The following is a 20,822-nucleotide window of genomic DNA, read 5'->3' as shown; positions in this document are numbered from 1 at the left end:
AGATAAATGTAATGCTACACTTTGGAACATTCCAAGCAAAACAAGTAACATCCATGGAGAAAAGCAGGTGGAGGACCCCTTTCGAAGGGTCTAGCAAACAACAGCCTTTGTCAAATTTTGGTGTGGAATTTGTATAGTCAATTATAATTTATAGTTGCAGACTTTATAACTGGTCTGATTGGGCCATGCAATTTTATGTCTTTATTTTAACTCCGAGTTACAGTCACTGATCTTCCTCCCAGGATCAGCAAAATGTTTAAGTTCAAAATTTTAGTTCAAGCTCCTAACAAATCAACAAGTGGAACAGTTAAGCTCTGCAATGGTGTCCTAAATACTTTAAAAGATTACTAGTAAACTTAAAATTAAAATATCTGCATTTCCAAGCCTCATCTTTCAACTTTCCCTGACAGACCTACAGAGACTGTTCGGACATATTAGGCAACGCGTTTTCAGGTTTCAACCCAATTTGCATATTTTCTCATCTTCTTCAAACCTCAGAGGAACCAAAGCAAAGTATCCCAAGAATGAAACTAAAGCATGTTGACACCTTAATTGCAACATGTCAAACCCTCAAAAAGATTAAATGTTCACTTTAAATGTCACCCATTTTCCATTTCATTATAATAAGCTGCTTTTAAGTGGCTCTATTTCAGGTCATATGTCATTTGCTTACATCCATGGTGATATTATTTTACCTGGAATGCTTCATAGTACGGCATTAAACATGTATATCTACCATTTGTTTAGTTACAAGTGTTTTCATTAGGTCTACTTGCATCAAATTAACTTTTTTTAGTGCCAATAAACCTCTGACCTGTAACTTGGTCTGTTTGTCTCCATGGTGACAGATAAGTTTAATGTCATGCAATCACGCAATCACATCTCCATGAAGATAAACAGCAGGTGGACCCCATAATGTATTTAAATAGGGCCAACATTTCCGTTTTTTAAAGGGTGACTCAGTTATAAAACTACATCACTCAGTTATAAAACTACATCACTGACTTCAGTTGCCTATGTCTGATTATCACAAGATGCACTTTTGAGGTTGTACTTTACCACACACTGACTATTTGTGACGCGAGGGCGGATAATGCCAGCTACTGTTCCCGATTAGCTTTAAAGGCATTGCTTGTTTATTTAGAGCATTCATCACATGACTAAAGCATCGCACTGCTCAAAATGGGAGCTACGAAACAATATTACTATCCACTAACAACTCCATGTATATACAAGTTTCAACACAGAGTCCGTAAGCCATAAGGGTCATTTATTTTATTTTTTTTCCTAAGATTTTTTTTTTTTTTTTTACATAATTCCAAAATTCAGGCCCGCTTCCTAACTTGTATGACTAATAATAAAAAAATGCTATGCGCTTTTAAAAAAAAAAACATCGTTGTTGCTGTAATAATAAAAACACCATTAATATTATTTACATAAACCGATTAAATTACAACATAAATTAGAAAATATTTACACCCAGAAGCAATACTGGATAGATTTCTATGTTGGAAATTTAATGTCTAATTTAAAACATTTGCAAAGAATGAAATATGTACAATTGAGCATTCACACACATACATACAAGCATACAGATGGCAGGACTTGGGTAATGACAACTCAGGATTTTAAATATACGAAATAGCAGTGGTTTTGTATCTCCACTGCTTGTAACAACAACTTTAAGAACACTGAATACTGGAGTCATTGTAAAGACGTTCCGACATAAGTTTTGAATGAACAATGTACAATAACACTGCAGCCATTTGGAGGAGGTCGTACAAACACACAAAAAGAATGAAAAGTTTGGTCTACTCTCTCTTTTCCTGGTAAAATTACTGTCCAATGAGACACAGGAAATCAGCGGATTTGCCTCCAGACAGCAGCGGGAGGGGAAGGTAGATTCACAGCCACGGTTTTGCCTTGAAATGTTCGTATATGAAAAAAAAAGTTGTCTTTGTCGACAATGTACAAGTCCTATGGTAGAAGTTCATATTTGTGACAGCAGTGCATCCAACTTCGCTTAGGAATTCTCAGATCACATATACACCCATCTCTCAATAGCACAATACAAAATATTCCAAAAAAGTCCAAAAAATTCACATAAAAGTTCTTATTTCCGGTGTTTGTCCATTTTGTCGGATGCTTTGTTGCCACTATCCGAAGAACCCTGGTTATCGCTCAGGTACATCTTGTCTGCTTGTTTGAGGGCTTCGTTCAGGTAGTTTTGAAGAGAGGTCATGGCGGCGCAGATGGCGGGGGCACCGAATCCGTGGGTGATGAGGCTGAAGTGGGTGAGGCAGCCCTGGATGCCCGGCTCCAGGATGGGTGCTGGGCGGGAGTTACCCAAGGGTGAGCGGTCCTGGGTGAGGAGGTCGGTGAACTCTTTGCAGATTTGCCTGGAGAGCAGAGAGAGAAGAGAGACTGTCAGCATTGTTTTCTAGCTTGGTGTTTGTTTTGCTAAAAGCCAAGACTTACTCGCAAAACCACAACTTGAAATATTGATTTATAAACTTTATGTAGTCTAGTAAATCATTTTTGTATTTTTTTCTCTATACCATAAACAAAATACATTGATAAAAGAAGCATAATATTGCATACCTCTGTCCTGTTTTAGATTTACCTTTCCTAATCTACAAATATTGTCTCATATAAATCTTTTATTTTTTTTATTTTTATAGTTTTCTTGTTTATTTAGAGCCTTAATCACATGACTAAAGCTTCTACAACACAATAGAACTATCCACTAACTGTGTACACAAGTTTCAACAGAGTCCATAAGCCATAAGGGACATTTATTATTGTTTACCTTTTTAATTTTTCAATAATTATGTTCAAAATAATTTTCATGTTAAGCTTAATGTGTTCAATCTTTGACAAAAAATAAATAAAAACAGAATTAAATGAATTCAAATCCACCGCTTATACAAGTAGGTTCATGATTACATATTACATCACATTTCATCTGCGCTGTTACTCAAGGCTATGAATTCCTTATTTTCTTCATACATATTCTTACAATGAGGTGTCAGTGTTTAAGAATAGCTCTCGCATGATAAACCAAGCCCTGCAAACATTTGAAAATACACAGCAATTCGTTGCAGTGGGTGTGTTCGCATGCTAATTAAAGCTATGTACAATAGACACTCACTTGGCAGCTAGGAGCATGTTTTTTCGGGAGTTGACTTCGCTGCGATCCACGTGCGGCCGGCCCAGGTACTCCGCGATAGCTTTGGCCGGGAACTCTGTCTCACAAACGTAACCAAAATCTCTGGCTAAATGAACCGCTTCACCTGAAAGATAGAAAGAGAATACAGTTACCAAAAAATAAATAAATTACATTACAGTAAAAAGAGGTAATATGACCTTTATAACAACAAAATTCTATATACAATTTCATTTTGAGTAATAAAATACTAGTAGGTAGGGCCAGAAAAAGGCATTATTGATACATTGATATAACAAAAATGCACACTAGACAAACTTTATTGATTCACGAGGGAAATCACTTGGACACGGTAGCTCACACATCATAATATATTATAATAACAAAGAGTAAAAATATAAATGGTAATAATAAATTCTACATAAGCAGCAAAAATAGCAAGAGACAGGTGTCAAATAATGCATAATTATATAAATGTTGACGTACAATATTTGTCATGTGATTTTGAGGACTTTTGAGTTTTGTCCAGTCAGATTATATACTTTATTTGAATTGAACTGAATTTAAATTGCATCACTTTTAAAATCAAGAGTAAAGAAATTAATACCACAATTTTAGCTTCCAAATATAGTTGTCAAAGATTGTTATACTTTAGTCAAGCCAAAATGCTGTTTCTTAAAGTGTGAAGTATTCTTAAAGAAACACAAAAACACATTTTTTGAGTTGAAAAATATAATTAATTAGATTTTCTAGATTGTTTTCTCAAATAGTAGTCAGATTATTTTGTTGCCATACACGCAAAGTTATTTTTCAAAAGTACTTCATGCAGGGCTACATTTGAGTGAATGGACAATAAACTATTAGTCACAAAATGGAATGAGATCGGGAACTACCCCTCAGAACCACAATTTTAAAGTAATAGGGTCTAATAAAGACTTTGACATTTCCAAGTAGTGAGACATCTGTAATAAACCACCACAGAACAATTCTTTTCTTCTCATTCCAGCTTGGGGGCATGTGAGCCAGTGAGATGGATAGATTCGAGTCTGCAGGGTGGTTTTGACTCGCTTGGTCCTAATAAGAATAATAATACTCTTATCTGTGCAAATGCTAGCCCGAGTTAGCCCGCAGCGCTAACAACACTGCTTATTGATAGATGCACACATTGCCAGAGGTTGTAGTGGGCTAAAACGGTAAGGTCATCTGATGCTCCTGGCTGGATTTGTGCAAGATAACAAGACCTAATTCAGCTTTGAAGATCTTTAAATAACAGAAGCCTGCAGCCTCTCCTCTGCAAAGAATACTATGTCCATTTATAAAAGTATCGGGGGAGTGCATGACTGTGGAAATATTAGCCTATGGCAGGTAAGTATGATTTAAAATGATAGTTTGATTGCAATATTGTTCAACATGTGATCTATAAATCTGGTTTAGTGCTTATAGTTAAGGCTGGGACATATATAGCAACGGTCTACAACCTTTTTTCCTCTGGTGAGCTACTTTTATAAAGCAAAAATGCCAGAGACAGCTATTCATTTCAATGGTCACAAGAAACTGAGTAAGAGTCACAGAGATGGGAACAGTTTGATGTCTACAAAACATAAACCATTACCCATTTATTAATGTACAATTTTAGGTATCAACATGGCGTGTTTACAGTGGTAATAGTCATTTGATTAATCAAATTTGATATTACACCAGAAGTATAATTCCAAAAATCCCTTGACGAGCTACTTGGAAGTCAGTGGAGAGCTACTGGTAGTTCCCGAGCTACAGATTGGAGACTCCTGGTATACAGAAATATAGAGTGATACTGTTTGCATTTAAAGGGCCCATTATCATGATTTTTTTTTTGATCTATGTGATAATGTTGTTTCCTCATCAAAACATACCTGGAGTTGCGGTTTGTTTTGTTTCATTCACACATGTTTAAATCACAAACCCTGCATATTTAGGCTACGTTCTTCCAACTTGTGATATCATGTGGTAATACAGAAAGTGCTCGATGGTGTTTTTTAAAGTCCATACATCTTCACTAGTATCATTTGGTTAATTTCAGTCCTGGAACTGCCAATCTCTACTGAACTAAAGGTAAAAGGTAGCTGTTAACTTGAAAACTATACTGCTTCATGACATCACAAGGTGGAATATGACATTTTGTGCTTTGGAGATGTAGACAGACTAATAATAAAGAGTTATTCAAACATATGTGAATGAAGCAAAACACAACTTCATTTATGTTTTAAAGAAGGTAACAGCAATATAACAAGGCTAAAAATTCACAAGAGTCAATTTTGCATTACATATGCTCTTAAAACTAACATATGCCGGCAGAGATTCTTTCTTTAAAATGTGGGTAAATGGTGTGTTGAATGGGAAGTATAAGCCCCTGGCAGGTACAAATTGCATTTCATTTCATTGCAAGGTTGTTTTCCTCTTATATGATAAATTGTTCTTATTTAGTGTTGTAGGCAAAGTTGGGGGTGTGCATTCATCAGTAAGTGACTCAAAGTTATAGCAAACTGTCAAAATAACAGATACAGCAAAGATAGAAATATTGTTTACTGTTGCATTCTAGTGTAATAGTTAAAAGACCCTTCAAGCTGTGACTTTATCATGTTGTGCAGAAAATGTTACAGCAGCAGTTCAAATTTTCTGATGAGGTATAACAATGATTCAGCATTTTTGGAATTGTTAATTGTATACTTTTATATATTATTAAAGTGATACTATGTAACTTTTCTGCTAGAAGACACACCAACTATTTGACTTTGCCTAGCACTAGACCAAGTTACAGGTCAGATCTGCAGAGAGGTGAAAGAATGCATGTTGTTCACAGTATTTTTTAGCAATAAGCAAACCTGTGAATGTCAATGCAGGAAGGACCCAGAATGCAAGCTAGATAAGTTTAATGCCATACTGTGAAACATTCCAGGCAAAGCTATAACAAGTCCATGTAGTCAAGCAGGTAGCAGACGTAACAGCAAAGTCACATAGCTCATCTTCAAGTGTATGCTAGATGCTTTCATATTGTTTTGACATGTTTTGGGGTCAGTCGGGACATTTATTTTACGTATTCTGACAATGTTCAAAATGCGGATTATCTGGGGAATGCATTTGCAAAGCAATAAAATATATGCGTGGGCTAAGATTCCCACGTTCTTGTAGCCTTAACTCTGCATTCCAGTGTGAGAAAACTGCAATTAAAAGCACTCTGTTTTGAGTGACATGTCATACCTTCGACTAGAGAGGTGAGCAGAGTTACGTTGGCTGCTTTCCTTCGGCCTGCAGGAAGATTGAGCCCGATTTTATCCAGTTTTTCTCTCAGCGACCGGCCACCATTTTTCGACTTGGCCCTGAAATAAAAAAACAAGAAATCTAAAGTCATTCCTTGGAAGTGATTTTGACACATGATAATAGAATTTCATGCAGTTTCACAGGGCAATAAAACTAGAGAAAATCTGACACACTTCACGAATCGTGAAGATGGACAAGATATTGATATAAAGATTGTTTTATAGGTAGAATTCTCTTATAAAGCATGTCCACTGTCTGCCGTCTGCATGTAGTTATGAAGTGATTTGTTGTCTGAAAATCAGGAAGTGCAGGGTTAGCATGCTAGCTGTTGTTGTAGAATTACTATGACAGCAGCAAGTTGTAAAATGCGCTTAAACTCATCATGGTGAATAATTAGGATGCTCAGGATGCATAAGGTAAGAGAGGGATAACTTTGGACCAAAGCAAACACTTTAAAATTAATTTGATTTGAAGTTTGGTTTTTTTTCCATTTTTAAGACTGTAAAAATCAGTCACAGTGCCTTTAATATTGGACTCTGGGCACAGTATAACCAATATTATAATCATTATATATTCAAAATCAGTGATATGTCCCAGTTTTATAGAAGACATGTCCCGGGTGTCCCTTTTGACCAATATGATCCCGCCAAGAGTAAAGAGAGGAATCTATTGTCATTTGTTAAGCTAAAATACATAAAATCATCTTGAAAATGACCATAAGGCAGAAAAAAAGTCCCTTAGATTATGGCTGCCCCACACGTGAATCAAGATTGGACAACGTTACGCGCTCTTTTCACTGATTTTATTTATACTAACCATTCCAACTTGGGTTTGTCCCAGTTTTGAATAAAAAAAATCTGGTCACCCTAACTAATATTGAATATCAGTACAAACAGTCCAGTTTAGGCGAGATCTGACCTAAAAAAAAAAAACCATAACGATCATCCAGGCGGCATGGAAGACACAAAACGCTTAAACTCTCCACTGGCCATCGTTGATTCAGTTTTCCGCATGACTGGAGACCAAGCTCTTTTTGCACACAGCGGGCAAGCGAGGCAGCATCTTTGGGGAGGCGAAAGAGGCGACCCCCACCCTCCCACCTCCACCCCACCGCTCCACATCTCCCCCTTCTTCTGTTGTGCTAAAGACCTTTCAACTACAGCTATATGACCTACTTAAAAACTGTGAATGCATGCTAACTCCATCCACGCAAGCTTAGACACATGGGAAGTAGAAAAGCTGCAATTTAAGCACAAAGAATAAGTCCACGTTTGTAAACATATGCGTCGTGAGGTTAGCGTCGTACTGGAATTTAAGTTAGCAGTGTGGCGTAAAAAATGGTCGCCAAAAAGATACCCTCTCGTCTGCAGATTGGCACTAACTATCGCGGATGTAACTTATCCTCAGAGGGGAGCGTACAACCAAAATTGCAGACCACACAAAGAATGTCACGAACGTAAAAAAAAAAAAAAAAAAAAAGGGAAAAAATATGAGGCTAAACAGAGACGAAAGCAAGCTGTGTGTTTAGAGAATGCTGGCTGGAAATAATAAAGCTAAGATGATGACGCTATTACTTTCAAGAAAATGTTTACTGTAAGATATAATTAAAGGAATCGAGTGAATTTTATACAAATGCTTCACTTTGTTGCGAGTTATTGCAGTGATACAATGTAATGCTGTGTAGCCTGTTATACTGTAGTAGCAACTTCTGCAACTCGCGTACAATTTAATCTTTGTAATGATGTTATCCTTATCTGAATATTATCAGGTTTTTAATTCAAATTCTAACATTTATAGTTTTATCAGTACACTAGAGCCCCTTGTACATAGAGTAGTCACGTTATTCAGAGGTATCAGTAGGCCTTTTACAAATCAGTTCTGATTCACAGTTTGCTACTGATTTGAGATCAGTTTAATCCTGACTTTCTTTTTTTTTTTTTTAATAGTTACAGGTTTAGTCTCAGTTTAGTCCCAATTTTGATGTGGTGTTAGTAAGTTCTATTAGGAAATAAACTGAGTACAATTAGTTAAAATAGTTAAGAATAAAATGAAGCCCTGATGCCCTTGGTGGTACACAAGACTGCACCATGACTATTGATATTTTAATTGTCTTATCAATATGAATTAATCACCAGAAGGACAATGTACTTGCAAAAAATGAAAAAAAAATTACAACCAAAATGACTCTGCTCTACCCTAACCTTCCTAGCCTGCATCTATGTGTGATTACTTTTGTCAGTCTGGTAAGGAACTGGAGATTTGAAATCACGATGGACACGTTCATTAAAATATGTAATGTTTAATGTAATATGTACAAATAGACTTATGCCATGAGAGAAGTAGATACCTGCGTAAAACTCCTCCGAGCAGAGATGCGTTCAGGCACTCTGGGGGTAACAGGCGTCTCTGGACCTCGGCCACAGTCACTTTGTATTTGGAGGTGGAGCTGAGCAGAGACAGGCGCCCGGGCACAGAGCAGAAAACCTCTGTGGGGTTGGACACCATTCCCAACAGGGACTCTTTCTGGAAGGGGAGGCCTACTGCGTTTCCTTTGGGCAGCGACACAGGTCCTGGAGAGGAAGATATAGAATAAGAAGGTTAAAATTAGAAAATAAAGTTGACGGGTAATATTGAGAACAAGAGCTTCAATGATAGTCTGGGTTCAGGAAATTTCATAATGAGCTCAATTTATCAAAATATTGCAAGAATACATTTATTTCAGGGTTTTGTTATGCACCTGGGGGTTTGAATAGAATTGATATAAAAATGTAAAATAGTTCAGCTGTTATTCAGGGTTGTTCCTGTTATGTGCAATTTTGAAAATTATACATGGGTTTCAAACTGATGAAAAATAAGGAGTATATCCATAGCAATTAAAAATTTCAAACAAAATATTATGTCTTTTGATTAGGAAAAAAGGAAGTTGAACCCTAAGAATAGCCTACTAATTTGTATCAATCTAAAACCCACTGTTATAATGTTGTAAATTAGAAAACAACTGTTGTACAAGTGCTTTTAAAAGATTTCATGTTTTTCAGATGAAACTAAGAATATTCTGTTTAAAGGTGTACTGTGTAACTTTTCTGGTAGAGGGTCCGCCAGTTACTTGTCTCCATGGAGATCTTATGTTTTACCTCCAATATTCCAAAGTATGGCACTGGTAAATGGTAAATAGTCACATTTTTATACAGTGCTTTTCCACCTTCACTTTTACAACAAGGAACCACTCATCCATTCACACACACACTCATACACCAGTGTGCGCTGATACTGGGAGCAAGGTGGGTTAAGTGTCTTGCCCAAGGACACAACGACAGCATTCATCTGTGGGAGCTTGAATCACACCAACAACCTGTGGGTCAGTGGATCTGACCGCTCAACCAATGATCCTTATGTCGCAGGATTTGAACCACGAAACCACTGAGCTACTGCCAATCATAGAATTCCATAGAAGCATCTCATAGAAAGAAGTAGGAGATGCCACCAGGGCAATTTACAGGTGAGATCTGTGAAGAGGTGACCCCACTCACAGTAAGAAAGTATGTTTTTAAAAGTATTTTTGAGCAATAAAAACACCCATAATCAAATAAATGCATTTTATATAAGTAATGACCATATAATGCCATAATGTGGGACACTACAATATTATCTTCATGGTAGTGGACCCCCAACCTGAAAAGTTACACAATGCACCTTTAAATAACTGACAGTTATTGTGCTATATCTCTCCAGTAAGTAACCAGAATTTCAATTGGACTCATTATTTGACTCCCAGGTCCCAACCGTCCATATACACAGCCGTTGTGCAATGACGTTTTTAATGTAGGACTCTTCCTGTGTATGCGCCCAGGCCTTAATCATGTAATCCTTTACTGTTTGATGGATGTAATAACAAGGGAGAGTGTGCGTGCGCAATTCAGGTCAACTGGAGTAACCCAAATGTCTACAAAACACAAGAAACTTACAGCAGCCCTTTGAAATATTATGTGGTTTCGCTAAACATTGGTTGCTGGTACAAGAAGCGAAAAGCCCTCATGCCAAAAACACCAAAACAAACAGGTATACTGACACAAGCCTTTTTTTTCACAACCACAATTTGAGAAAATAATACTTGCAACAATCACCACGGCAACCACTGACAACGACAAACAAAATACATTCCACAACATTACATACAGAGAGTAAAATAGCTATAGCTTCATCCTCACCAGCCAGCATGCCTCCCTCATAATATGTCCTCTGAATGCGTTCAAGATTGCGGACACCTCGTAGCCCTAATACTGGGACAAAATCACATAGAAAAGTCATTACACTGCAAAAAATCTGCCTTCCAGTCTCCTCTCCGGCTGGGAATGACATGCTATTGTTTACAAAGGGGAAACCTAGATGGCCCATAGCGTGCCCTAGAGCCTGGGAACTACTATATAATGAGGCATCGGTGACTCCTTGCAACCAGTCTGGTCGGTTTGTTTGTGTAATGTAGTAAGAGGATTGTTCTCTTGTCTGTTGCGCTTATAAAGGTTTAAAAAATTGAAAAGCGTTTGGGCTTACAGAATGACATTAGACATCAAAGTATAAAATGGCAAAGACTGATAGTGTTTTGATACTACTTTACCACATAAAATCAGGGCTAAAGCAACAATAATAGTCGAGTTTCTAGTCTAATTTCTTACGTCAGAGTCTAAACTATGTTTTTACTGCATGCATTTACAGACAGAGGATTGGCTGTAGACCTCATCATTAAAAAGACATGACAAAATCTGTATCTCGATCAATAGCAATGTCCTGTATAAAAGTCTGTAACATCAGGTGAGGTTGCACATTAATTTCATGCTAATTACTGTTGGCATTTCATTGCATTGTTTACTCTGGGCAGCTTCCTCATGAAATTATTTGCTAATAATTGAGATAACGCCCAGTGATGATTTATGAGATCAGCAGAAAATATAAAAATAAAAAAGAAACACTTCTTTAGAGGAAGTTGGCTATATTTTATGAGCCAAACGCTGCAACCCCAACCGCAAAAAGCAATATAATCCTATGCATTTGTCATATTCTGTGATTGGTTCTCTTTGTCAATAAAAATCCATGAATCACGCCAGTAATTCTAAGCTGTGGTGTAACGTTAGCACCGGTGATGGAGCTAACTGTGAGTCAAATTTAATAAAACACACTGGGAATCAGATCACACTCAAAACAGTTCAAGTCTCAACACATTACAGAAAGGACCTTCACATGCAAGCCCGCTGACACACCCCTGCAAATGCCAAATTCAACTTTACGATCATAATTTCCCTGTAACAAGATCAAGACAAGCAAGAATAAACACACTAAACAAATAATTCCTTCAGTTATTGCTTGGAATAGTTTTTTAATGCCATACTTGTAGTTTTATCCTTGAATAGTGTATATTTTTAAAGGTGCATTCTGTAACTTTTCTGGTGGAGAGTCCGTCCGTCACGTGCATTTCTCCATAGAGATGTTATCGCTTTGTCAGGAATGTTTCACAGTATGGTGTTAAACCTTTCTATCGCCATGGAAACCAAACCAAACCAAGTTACAAGTCAGATCTGAGGAGAGGCAACCCCACTCACAGTAATTATTATTATTTATTTATGTATTTTTTGGAGCATTCTAAGCATAGAAATTACATAATCTTAGAAACAAGCAGGTGACGGACCCTCCACCAGAAAAGTGACACAGTGCACCTTTAAGCAACAGTACTCTTACTTGAGTAGAAGTTTAGTTGCTCTTCCCACTGTAATTATGCGCAAGTCTATAAAGTGGTAAAAGTTTTGTGTTGCTAATAATTTGTGTTTATTTCATGTTATTACTGCTGGTTATATTTTTGCTCTTTGTTATTATATTTATTGTGATGTGTGAGCTACTGTGTCCAAATAATTTATGTTGTGGATCAATAAAGCTTGTCTAAGACTAGGTTTATTGTAATTTGTGTTGTGTCTTCTTTAGAAATATAAAAATCTGCATTAGTCCAATGAGGTCCATTTGGTCTTCCGATACTTTAATTATTAGGTTCTCTTGGTCTAAAAAAAGAACCTAATAATTAAAACAATCTGCATTATTTAACATTTGATCTGCTATATTAACTTCAAACTTCTGCCCTTGTAATTACATGTATCAATACTTTTTAATTCTACTTCTTCATTCTTTAAAGTAACAGTACTCCTACTTGTTTACAATTGTGGCTACTCTACCCACCTCTGCTCCTGTGAGGATTTTGAGGTGGCTCAATTCCTTGACAGCTCACCTGTCAGTTGTTCAAAAGGACTGCATTTCGCCAGTGGGCATTCTTTCAAGCACCTTTACCAGAGAAAAGGCTAAGGGATCACGGCAAGCTTAGATAAGTGCGTCTCTGGGGGATTAGGGTTTGTGTGCAGTATAAGTGCAGAATAGAAAGGCTCCTGCTAGCTATCGTGACACGCTGCTATAGAGGTAATTGACATCTCAAAGTGGAAAAAATACACTTCTTACGGTAAATTTCGCTTGCCAGTAATTATGGAATGCGGTTGCACAAAATGGCGCGTGTAACCCAGGGTGAAATTGTGCATTTTCCAAAACAGTTTTTCAAAAGAGAGCATAGTTAAAATACTCTTACCTTTTTTGATGACTGTCTGATCGGCCATAATAATACTGTGGTCCTCAACGTGCTGTGAAGGAGAGAAAGGAGGTGTGAATTGTGTTGAAAGCCCAAAAATTCATGCTTGGTAGTAAAATGTGGAATGACATTTGTGCACGATTCGATGAGAAATTAGCACTATATTTAATCCACAAACTCTGAACTCTGGATTTGAGTAATGCCACTGTATAATGCAACTAAAAACAACAGCTTAGAAAGATAACTGCGATGTATAGCCTGGTTCATAAGCTACTTTCTGAAGCCTATTCGGTTTAAATTATCAATAGAAAATGTGTATGGTATTTACATTTTAAGTGAAAAAATACTTTGATTAGATTGGCCAATTGTATTTCAGGTCACATTTATAACATAGGATTTCTTAGGCTGTAATTTCCACATTGTTGGTGAAATGTAAATCGTGCTCTGACTGAATTGAATGTAAAAGAAAAAAAAACTGGTATAGGTTTAATAAAATCGTAAAATTAAAATGTTTTGCTGTTATGCCCTCACCTGAACGTCGTCAAGTCCGTGTCCCATATCGTGCATTCCCATGTTATCACCGATTACCGACGAGTCAATGCTGTGCCCGTGCGTCCCCAGCAGCTCGGGCCGCCTGAAGCCTTCGCCCCTCCTGACGCCGGACGAGCCTCCCTCCAGGCCGAGGATCTGGCTCGCAAGCCCGCTTCTCCCATGCGAACCGAGCCCGTCCTGTCCCTGCCTTCCGGACCACGGCTGCTGTTGGTTCGAAGACTGGGACTGGTGCAGGGAGTTGATGTTGAAAGGGTCGCCGAGGTGGGAGTAAGGGTCGCCGGATTGCGGGTAGGAGATGGGCTGGTACGGAGGGGGGAAGTAGGGCGGTTGGAAGTCCGAGGCTGCCGAGTGTGAGAGCGAGGGAGACGGGCTGTAGAGGTGCTGGCTGACCGCTGGCAGGTGAGGCAGCCGGGGATTCCCATTGCTGCTGTCATGCCTATCCTGAAAAACGGTTAAAAAAAAAAACATACACAGTGTAAATTATGATAAAATAACTAAATAAATCTGGAGGTAGACGCTAAAAAATCCGTGCGTAATAGCTCCAAGTAGCTACAACATGGCAATTACAGTTGAACTTAAGTATTTCCAGCCTATATTTTACCAAAAAAAAGTAAAGTGGTGCAATTAAAAGTATGTTTAGATTGTATTTTGGCTAAATTATTAACAAATGTGAGTCTTGATTTTAAAATGCAAACTTTAAACACGCAACGCTTTTTCAACTTTTGTCCTTTTATGCGTCGTCTTTATTTTAACTCCAAATAGGCACCCTTCGTTCCCCCATTGTGGCTCGCTGTCCTTTGTGCATTTTAGCTGATGTTATTATGGTAAGCTAAGTTGGTATTGCATTAGCATGACAAACTTCAAGCTAAGTAGAGTCGCGCGTGTTCAAATGCAAAGTGCGTTTCGGCGTCAGCTCTCACAGCGAGTTTTTCCACCGTCTCGAAACTTACCTCGCAGTCATCCTCGTATTTCACGTTGTCCGCTAATTTCCACAACATGTTTGCAGTTTCTCTCCGTTACACAAAATATGCTAATTATGAGATTTGCGTTTTATCCAGATGCGCAAAAGTAGAAAGCTTTCCCGTGAACATGGAACCAAAAAGTTGAAGGTAAAAAAAAAAAATGCAGCGAAGTGACCTAGCAGCACTTCTCAACACGCTGCTACGGCAAAAAATAAGCACGTAAGACAGGCTATCCTCTTCTCTACTCCAAGTGCAGTTTGGTTATGTTGTGTACGCGAGTTAAAGCGAGCATTTAAGAAACTTGACTCCCTCTTTGGACAACACACAGATGTTCAGTCCCACTGGAGCAAAGCAGACACCGGAGCTCTATAACTGCACACCGAAGTGAAGTGGGCGTAACCGTGCCTTGCGCCATGACGTCCCCAAAAAAGAAAACTGTAAAATATTGCTGATTGGCGGGGGAGCTGTCCAATCACAGCTTTGTCCGTCTGTTCACTGCTGGCCAGGCCACACATGGATTGTACAGTCCTCTTGATAGAAACCCTTAGGGCCAAAGTAGTAGTTAGACGACTGTTATTCCAATATATTATTTAAGTGGTGTTAAATTTTACTCCACAATTCGCTCATTAGTGTTATTGTTTTCTTTTTTTCCCAATTATTCTAGATATAATCGTGCAACGAACATATTTAAGCGCGCTCAAATGCATTTACAACACCAATTTGCACCTAGTAGCATGTAATTAAATTAATATAAACATCTTGGTTTAAAGTAATTTACTAATGTAATTGTAAATGATCCACATACAAACCAGTTACATCGCGCCTACACAATTTAGTGAAAATGCCTCAAGGCCAATCACGTGATAAGTTATTATTATCAGCAATTGCATCTAAACAAAACAAAAAATTACTACCGGAATCTGTAACCTTTAGGGATCACAAAGGAAAAAACGTTTATAAAGATATTGATAAATCATTATTAGCATGTTTTCATTTTTAAATAAGAAAACTGTATTTATATAGATATCCTTTGTTTAGCTGTGTTCATCGTGTTTTATTTAACTGATTCGTTTAGAAAGTAGAATTACTATTATTTTTACGCACAGTTGTAACGTAAGCACGCAGCATCCAAAATAAGTCTAAATCATTATTATTTACTATCATTTTACTTAATAAAACACCAAGGCCATGTTATAAAGATATGTTTAAATATTCAGTATGTTTAAAATATAGTATTTTACCAGTCAGGTTCATTTAAAAGTAGTTCACTAAGTAACTTGACGACAAACGGTGTGTCTAAAATTAGTCTTTGTGTCCTAAATGCCATCACCAGTGACAGTTCGAGTCATATAATCGGTGTGAGAATGGGAATAGCAGGTATTGAAGTAACCGTGACATTTTAATGCAGGTGTCTTCGCGGCGACAGCTTTCATAAACCGCAGATGGGCCTCGGGGCTTGGCTGCTCTCTCCGTAAACCTCTGGCGCTCAGAGCGATCTCAACAAACAGTCTTTTCTTTCGCTCATTTACATTTTTGGTGGAGTTTTGTCATTACTCAAAACAAGACAAGCTTCTTTTAAGCCGTGATAAAAATCTATAGGGAAAAAAATGAACAAAAGACACGATTTACGATTTCAGTTGTTTGCAACCCATTAGCAAATTAATGTAGTTTCATTCATTTTTACGCGCGAAATATTATCCTAACTCGTCAATCACACTGCGCACGGTTGTCAGTTTTAATTTAACATTTTGGAGGTTGTATTTTATTATTTTTTTATGAGTTAAAAGCAACGTTCTCAATAGTTTTAAAAGCTCTGCAGCGGAAAGTGAAGAGAAATCGAGATTACACGTGTTTTGTGTAATCTTAAATTTGTTGGTTGGTCACTGTCTTGAAAAAAAGGATGCATGGATTAATTGTTATGGTACGTTGGACCAGACACACAAATCCATAAGTACACAAGGATGCAGGCCTTAAGGGAGTTATTCACGCATGGCCTCACGGTGGTGCTTGGGACAGTCCTGGATGCGCAGCCTGTCACTCCAATCACGGGCCAGTGCGCTGACAAACCGCTCTTCTGCAGTGTAGGTGAAAGGATTACACTGAGCCGGGCAAATTAAACGCGTCAAATTAACTGCAGAAGATTATAACGTGGAATTCGTGAGTGTTATTGCAAGTATGTTCATAGTTTTAATCCATTAGGCTACGTTTTGTTGCATAATAACAACCGTTTCATGCGTAAAATTTCAAATAACGCAACGATAAATGACAAATATCGACCTATATTATTGTACATGAGCCACTGAAAGTGCTGATGTTTTTAGTCAAATCAAAAGCATTTTTTATATTATAATGTGTTTAGTTTTGTTCATTTTATCAAGGCTACTTCCACAGGTTATTGCAGGTCAAATCAGAATGTTACCTTGCATTAAACCAAACTTAGAAGTGGGTAGGCTCACTTTTTTCACTTTTGTATGCCAGAAATCTTGACACACACACACACACACACATGCATACACACACATACACACACATGCAGGCTCTCGAGGTATTATTAAATTTCATCCAAGTTGGTAAAACGCCGTTAAAACACAGATAATAATTGCAGGTTTGTGGAGAAGAACACAGCTGTAAAATGTACGGACGAGAAAGGCTGACTCACCCTCCAGTCTATCCTCTCGATCACAGACATGTGGAAGACTCTGGTGCTACAATCCCACTGAGACACGCGCAACGAGTGAATCCATCACAGCTCTACGGCGCAGACTTTACCTGGGGGTCGTGCAATGCGCATGCGCACGTTCAATTACACCTGAATGAGGGGGTAACATCAAAACAATAGAGCAAACCCTTTGATAAAAATCTATAGCAGAGATTCTTTTGTGGGAGGTTCCAAACTTACAGTAAAAGACGACGGGGAGTGGAGTCGATGTATTTGAATGAGAAGCTGCAGGGGTTAATCTAAATAATGTCTACACGGGCCTAAACTAACACCATTTGCATTTTATTTAATACTGAACAGCAGCTGAGGGAAAGCATCACGTAGGCCACCTTTTCTTTACTGGATCAATTGGTTAATTAACTGGATGGAATAGGCAGTGTGACAACTGTGTCAAAACCTGTTAATGCAATACTTTTACGCACGTATCATTTAAAATTAGGCACATGAATTACGATATTTTGCAGCAATAACTATAATCAAGTCATTGCTAAGATCAGTCAGCCCTATAATGCAACTTTTTCAGAGTTTATTTTTAGATTAAAGTGGCGGAACAAAGTGAACAACAGCTTGGATTTTATTTCATTATTTTTCCTACTTGAAATATTTTAACAACCACTGCTTGTCTACTATTAACAACACAGCATCATAGAAAGTGTGTAGCCTTTAATTGTAGTTACTGAAAACACCTAATGTAGTGAATCATCATATAATTATTATGTGTTACTAGTATTGTTACAGAGGTTAAAGTTAAAGAAAAGGTGAAAATGTAAACATGGGGGGATTTCAGAATGAGGTAATTCCACCCCCGGAGCCAGAGCGCCTGAGGCTGACCAAAAGAATCTGCTTTCAAAAGCTACTGAAGCTTTTTAGGCCGAAAATGGCTCGCGTTATCTGATCTCCCAAATACTTGAGCTTAAAACTAATGATCACATCAAAGTGGCTCTCCCATGGGCCTGAGAAACTCATTCTCGGATCAGACCATTATATTTTTGATCTACATCGCTTCACCTGTCATAAAGCTGCCAGTTCTGTCCAGTTTTGAATATCTGCAGCTTGAAAATACAGTTTATACAAAGCATTTCTTTTATTATAAAGAAAGTGACTTGAATAACATGGCCTAATGCAACAATTACGCTCGGATTATGTATGCAAAGTGTGCGTAAAACTATTGCGTAATTGCAGCGTGTCTCTTTTTGGAGCAACTCTGGCTTGAAAAATACCAATAAACCATAGGCCCAAGACATAAGAATAAGGATTAAACGTAAAATGAAAATAGCCTACTTTTTCTGCAGTTTGATATTTTGGTTTACTTTGTTTTATTTTTTCGTTTTTAATTGAATCGTGTTAGTTTTATGGGTGGAAAAAGTCGCCTTTAGGCCTCTGTGCGCAAAAGGCTCCACCATGGCCTTCAGTAAAAACACAGGCTTATACGAACACATACATTTGATTGTGGTAGCAGGTCAAGAAGAATGTAGCTATAGATTATGATTTGTAATTGCGGATTCTGTTATGAATGATCTGACAGCACCAAATTTGGGATGAAAGCGGTTGGTCACTAACAATATCTCAGGGTCTGCCGCAGGAGGAGGACAAGAAGACAACGTGTTTATTTGAAATAGGGCCACAGCAATTGGATTATTTATGGTGTAACATTATATTGTGTAATGAGAAGCAGACAATTCAGTTTGCTTGTCCTGGCTTTAACAAAACCACTCTTCCATACTGAGTGGTACGTTGCCCTCTGCTGCCCCCCTGTGGTCACAAAGCCGCATTACTTTTCTTGCTTGGTAAGTAAGCTTCATAAACACCATCTGTAATACTTGTCAACAATGAAAGTATTGCATCAAAGTCTCTTAAGAAATCCAGGCTTATCTGAAATCCCAAGTTGAAACCATAGACTGTATAATGGTATTATTTACCATTTTACCATTTGGCTCGACAGAAGAAGACCAGAGAGCACAGATGAAACTGAACAAAGACCTGGTGAAAGGAGGAGGGACAGGTTTTACACTATTTTCTACTACTATTATAAATAAAGTTAACTAAAAAAAAGTGTATGAACCTACATTTTGACAACTGACCATGTGAAACAAAAATATATTTAAAAAGAAAAAAAGAAAAGAAAGAAAATAGCATACTATAGGACATTTAAAGATACACATTGTCACATTTTTATATAGCGCTTTTCCACCTTCGAGGCACTCAAAGCACTTTACAACAAGGAACCACTCACCCATTCACACACACACATTCATACATCAGTGTACACAGACGCTGGGGGTAAGGTGGGTTAAATGTCTTGCCCAAGAATACAACAACAGATTTCATTTGTGGGAGCTGGAATCACACCGCCAACTTGTAGGGCAGTGGACCTGACCGCTCAGTCAGTGAATGTTAATGTTGAGAGCGGGATTCAAACCGCCAACCTTCAGATTAGTGGACAGCGGCCTTAAATTATGCTTTGTCTCAGATGTTCCACAGTATGGCGTTCAACTAAATTTTGCATTATCCTTTTTTTTTTTACTGCAAATAAATCTTTTTGGGGAAAAAAACAAAGCAAAAAAAAACTTACGTGGATAGGCTAAGTAATTATAGTGATATTAACCACATATACAAAAATAATAATAATTATAAAAATAATAATAAATTCCAAACATTCACATCTTAATCTTAATCCAGTAGATTAATTTGAAGATGTGTTAGATGTGTGTGCAGATGCGTTGAAATATTTTAATGTCTCAGTAACACACAAAGAACACCTGTAAAAATGTCCCGCCTTGTGAGCTCTCTTATGGTTTAGGATGGAGAAATAAGTAAAATATTTCTTTCAGACTGAACTGCTGATTAGTCTTTCACCTTTGTGTTCTCAGGTGAACTGTCAGATGAATGTTTTTGAACAAATGTTTTCTCAGATTGAACAGCTGAATGGCTTGTCTCCTGTGAGTTGTGATATGTGAGACCACCAGATTACGTAAACTTTTGATTACTCCAGTGTCCATATCTCAGATTATAACCCAAAACATGCTACATAGGTCTCCAGGAAGAATAGCTAATAGGTAAGGTCAATTAAATACAATCAATAAACCTGCTCAGGGCCTACAGGTGGAAATTACGACTGGCGCTACAACCTGGTACAAAGCATCTCTTCTGTTAAGGTTAATGTAAATTGTGCACTGTCCCTGTCTCATTAAATAAATAAATAAATTCTACTCCACCTGTCTTTAAATGCATACAAACCTCACCTGAATCGTAGAACTATATGGACAATTTAAATGATCATCTATAAACATGAAGGCCCTATGTCTTTGTATGGCACTTTAGTGGAGGGAGAAACGATGACCGCTCAGGAAATTTATAAACACACAGCAGTAACTAAAGGTTTTGTATGCAACTATTCCTTAAAAACATTCTGAAAATGTACAAAGTGATAATGGTATGTCAGATGTTGAATGAGCCAGTTTTAATTCTGGAAAGGGTAAGTAATTATAGAGATATTAAACACAAACCAGG

General features: G+C 37.6%; 1 protein-coding gene across 1 annotated transcript; it reads right to left on the bottom strand.

The window, feature by feature from the left end:
- Positions 1–1,250: 1,250 nt before the first annotated feature.
- Positions 1,251–14,921, bottom strand: tfap2c (transcription factor AP-2 gamma (activating enhancer binding protein 2 gamma)). Its single transcript, XM_020939751.2, has 7 exons — positions 14,582–14,921; positions 13,611–14,072; positions 13,080–13,131; positions 8,811–9,033; positions 6,404–6,522; positions 3,152–3,293; positions 1,251–2,399 (listed from the first exon to the last, which is right to left on the bottom strand). The coding sequence occupies exons 1-7, from the start codon at positions 14,627–14,629 to the stop codon at positions 2,114–2,116; spliced, it is 1,332 nt and encodes a 443-aa protein (XP_020795410.1). The 5' UTR covers positions 14,630–14,921; the 3' UTR covers positions 1,251–2,113.
- Between the last annotated feature and the right edge of the window lie 5,901 nt (positions 14,922–20,822).

The sequence above is a fragment of the Boleophthalmus pectinirostris genome, unplaced genomic scaffold (genome assembly GCF_026225935.1).
Source record: "Boleophthalmus pectinirostris isolate CB_2022bp ecotype Guang Dong unplaced genomic scaffold, ASM2622593v1 HiC_scaffold_3, whole genome shotgun sequence".
NCBI lineage: Eukaryota > Metazoa > Chordata > Actinopteri > Gobiiformes > Gobiidae > Boleophthalmus > Boleophthalmus pectinirostris.
The sequence above is the reverse complement of the archived record's forward strand: the minus strand, read 5'-3'. Positions and strand labels throughout refer to the sequence as shown.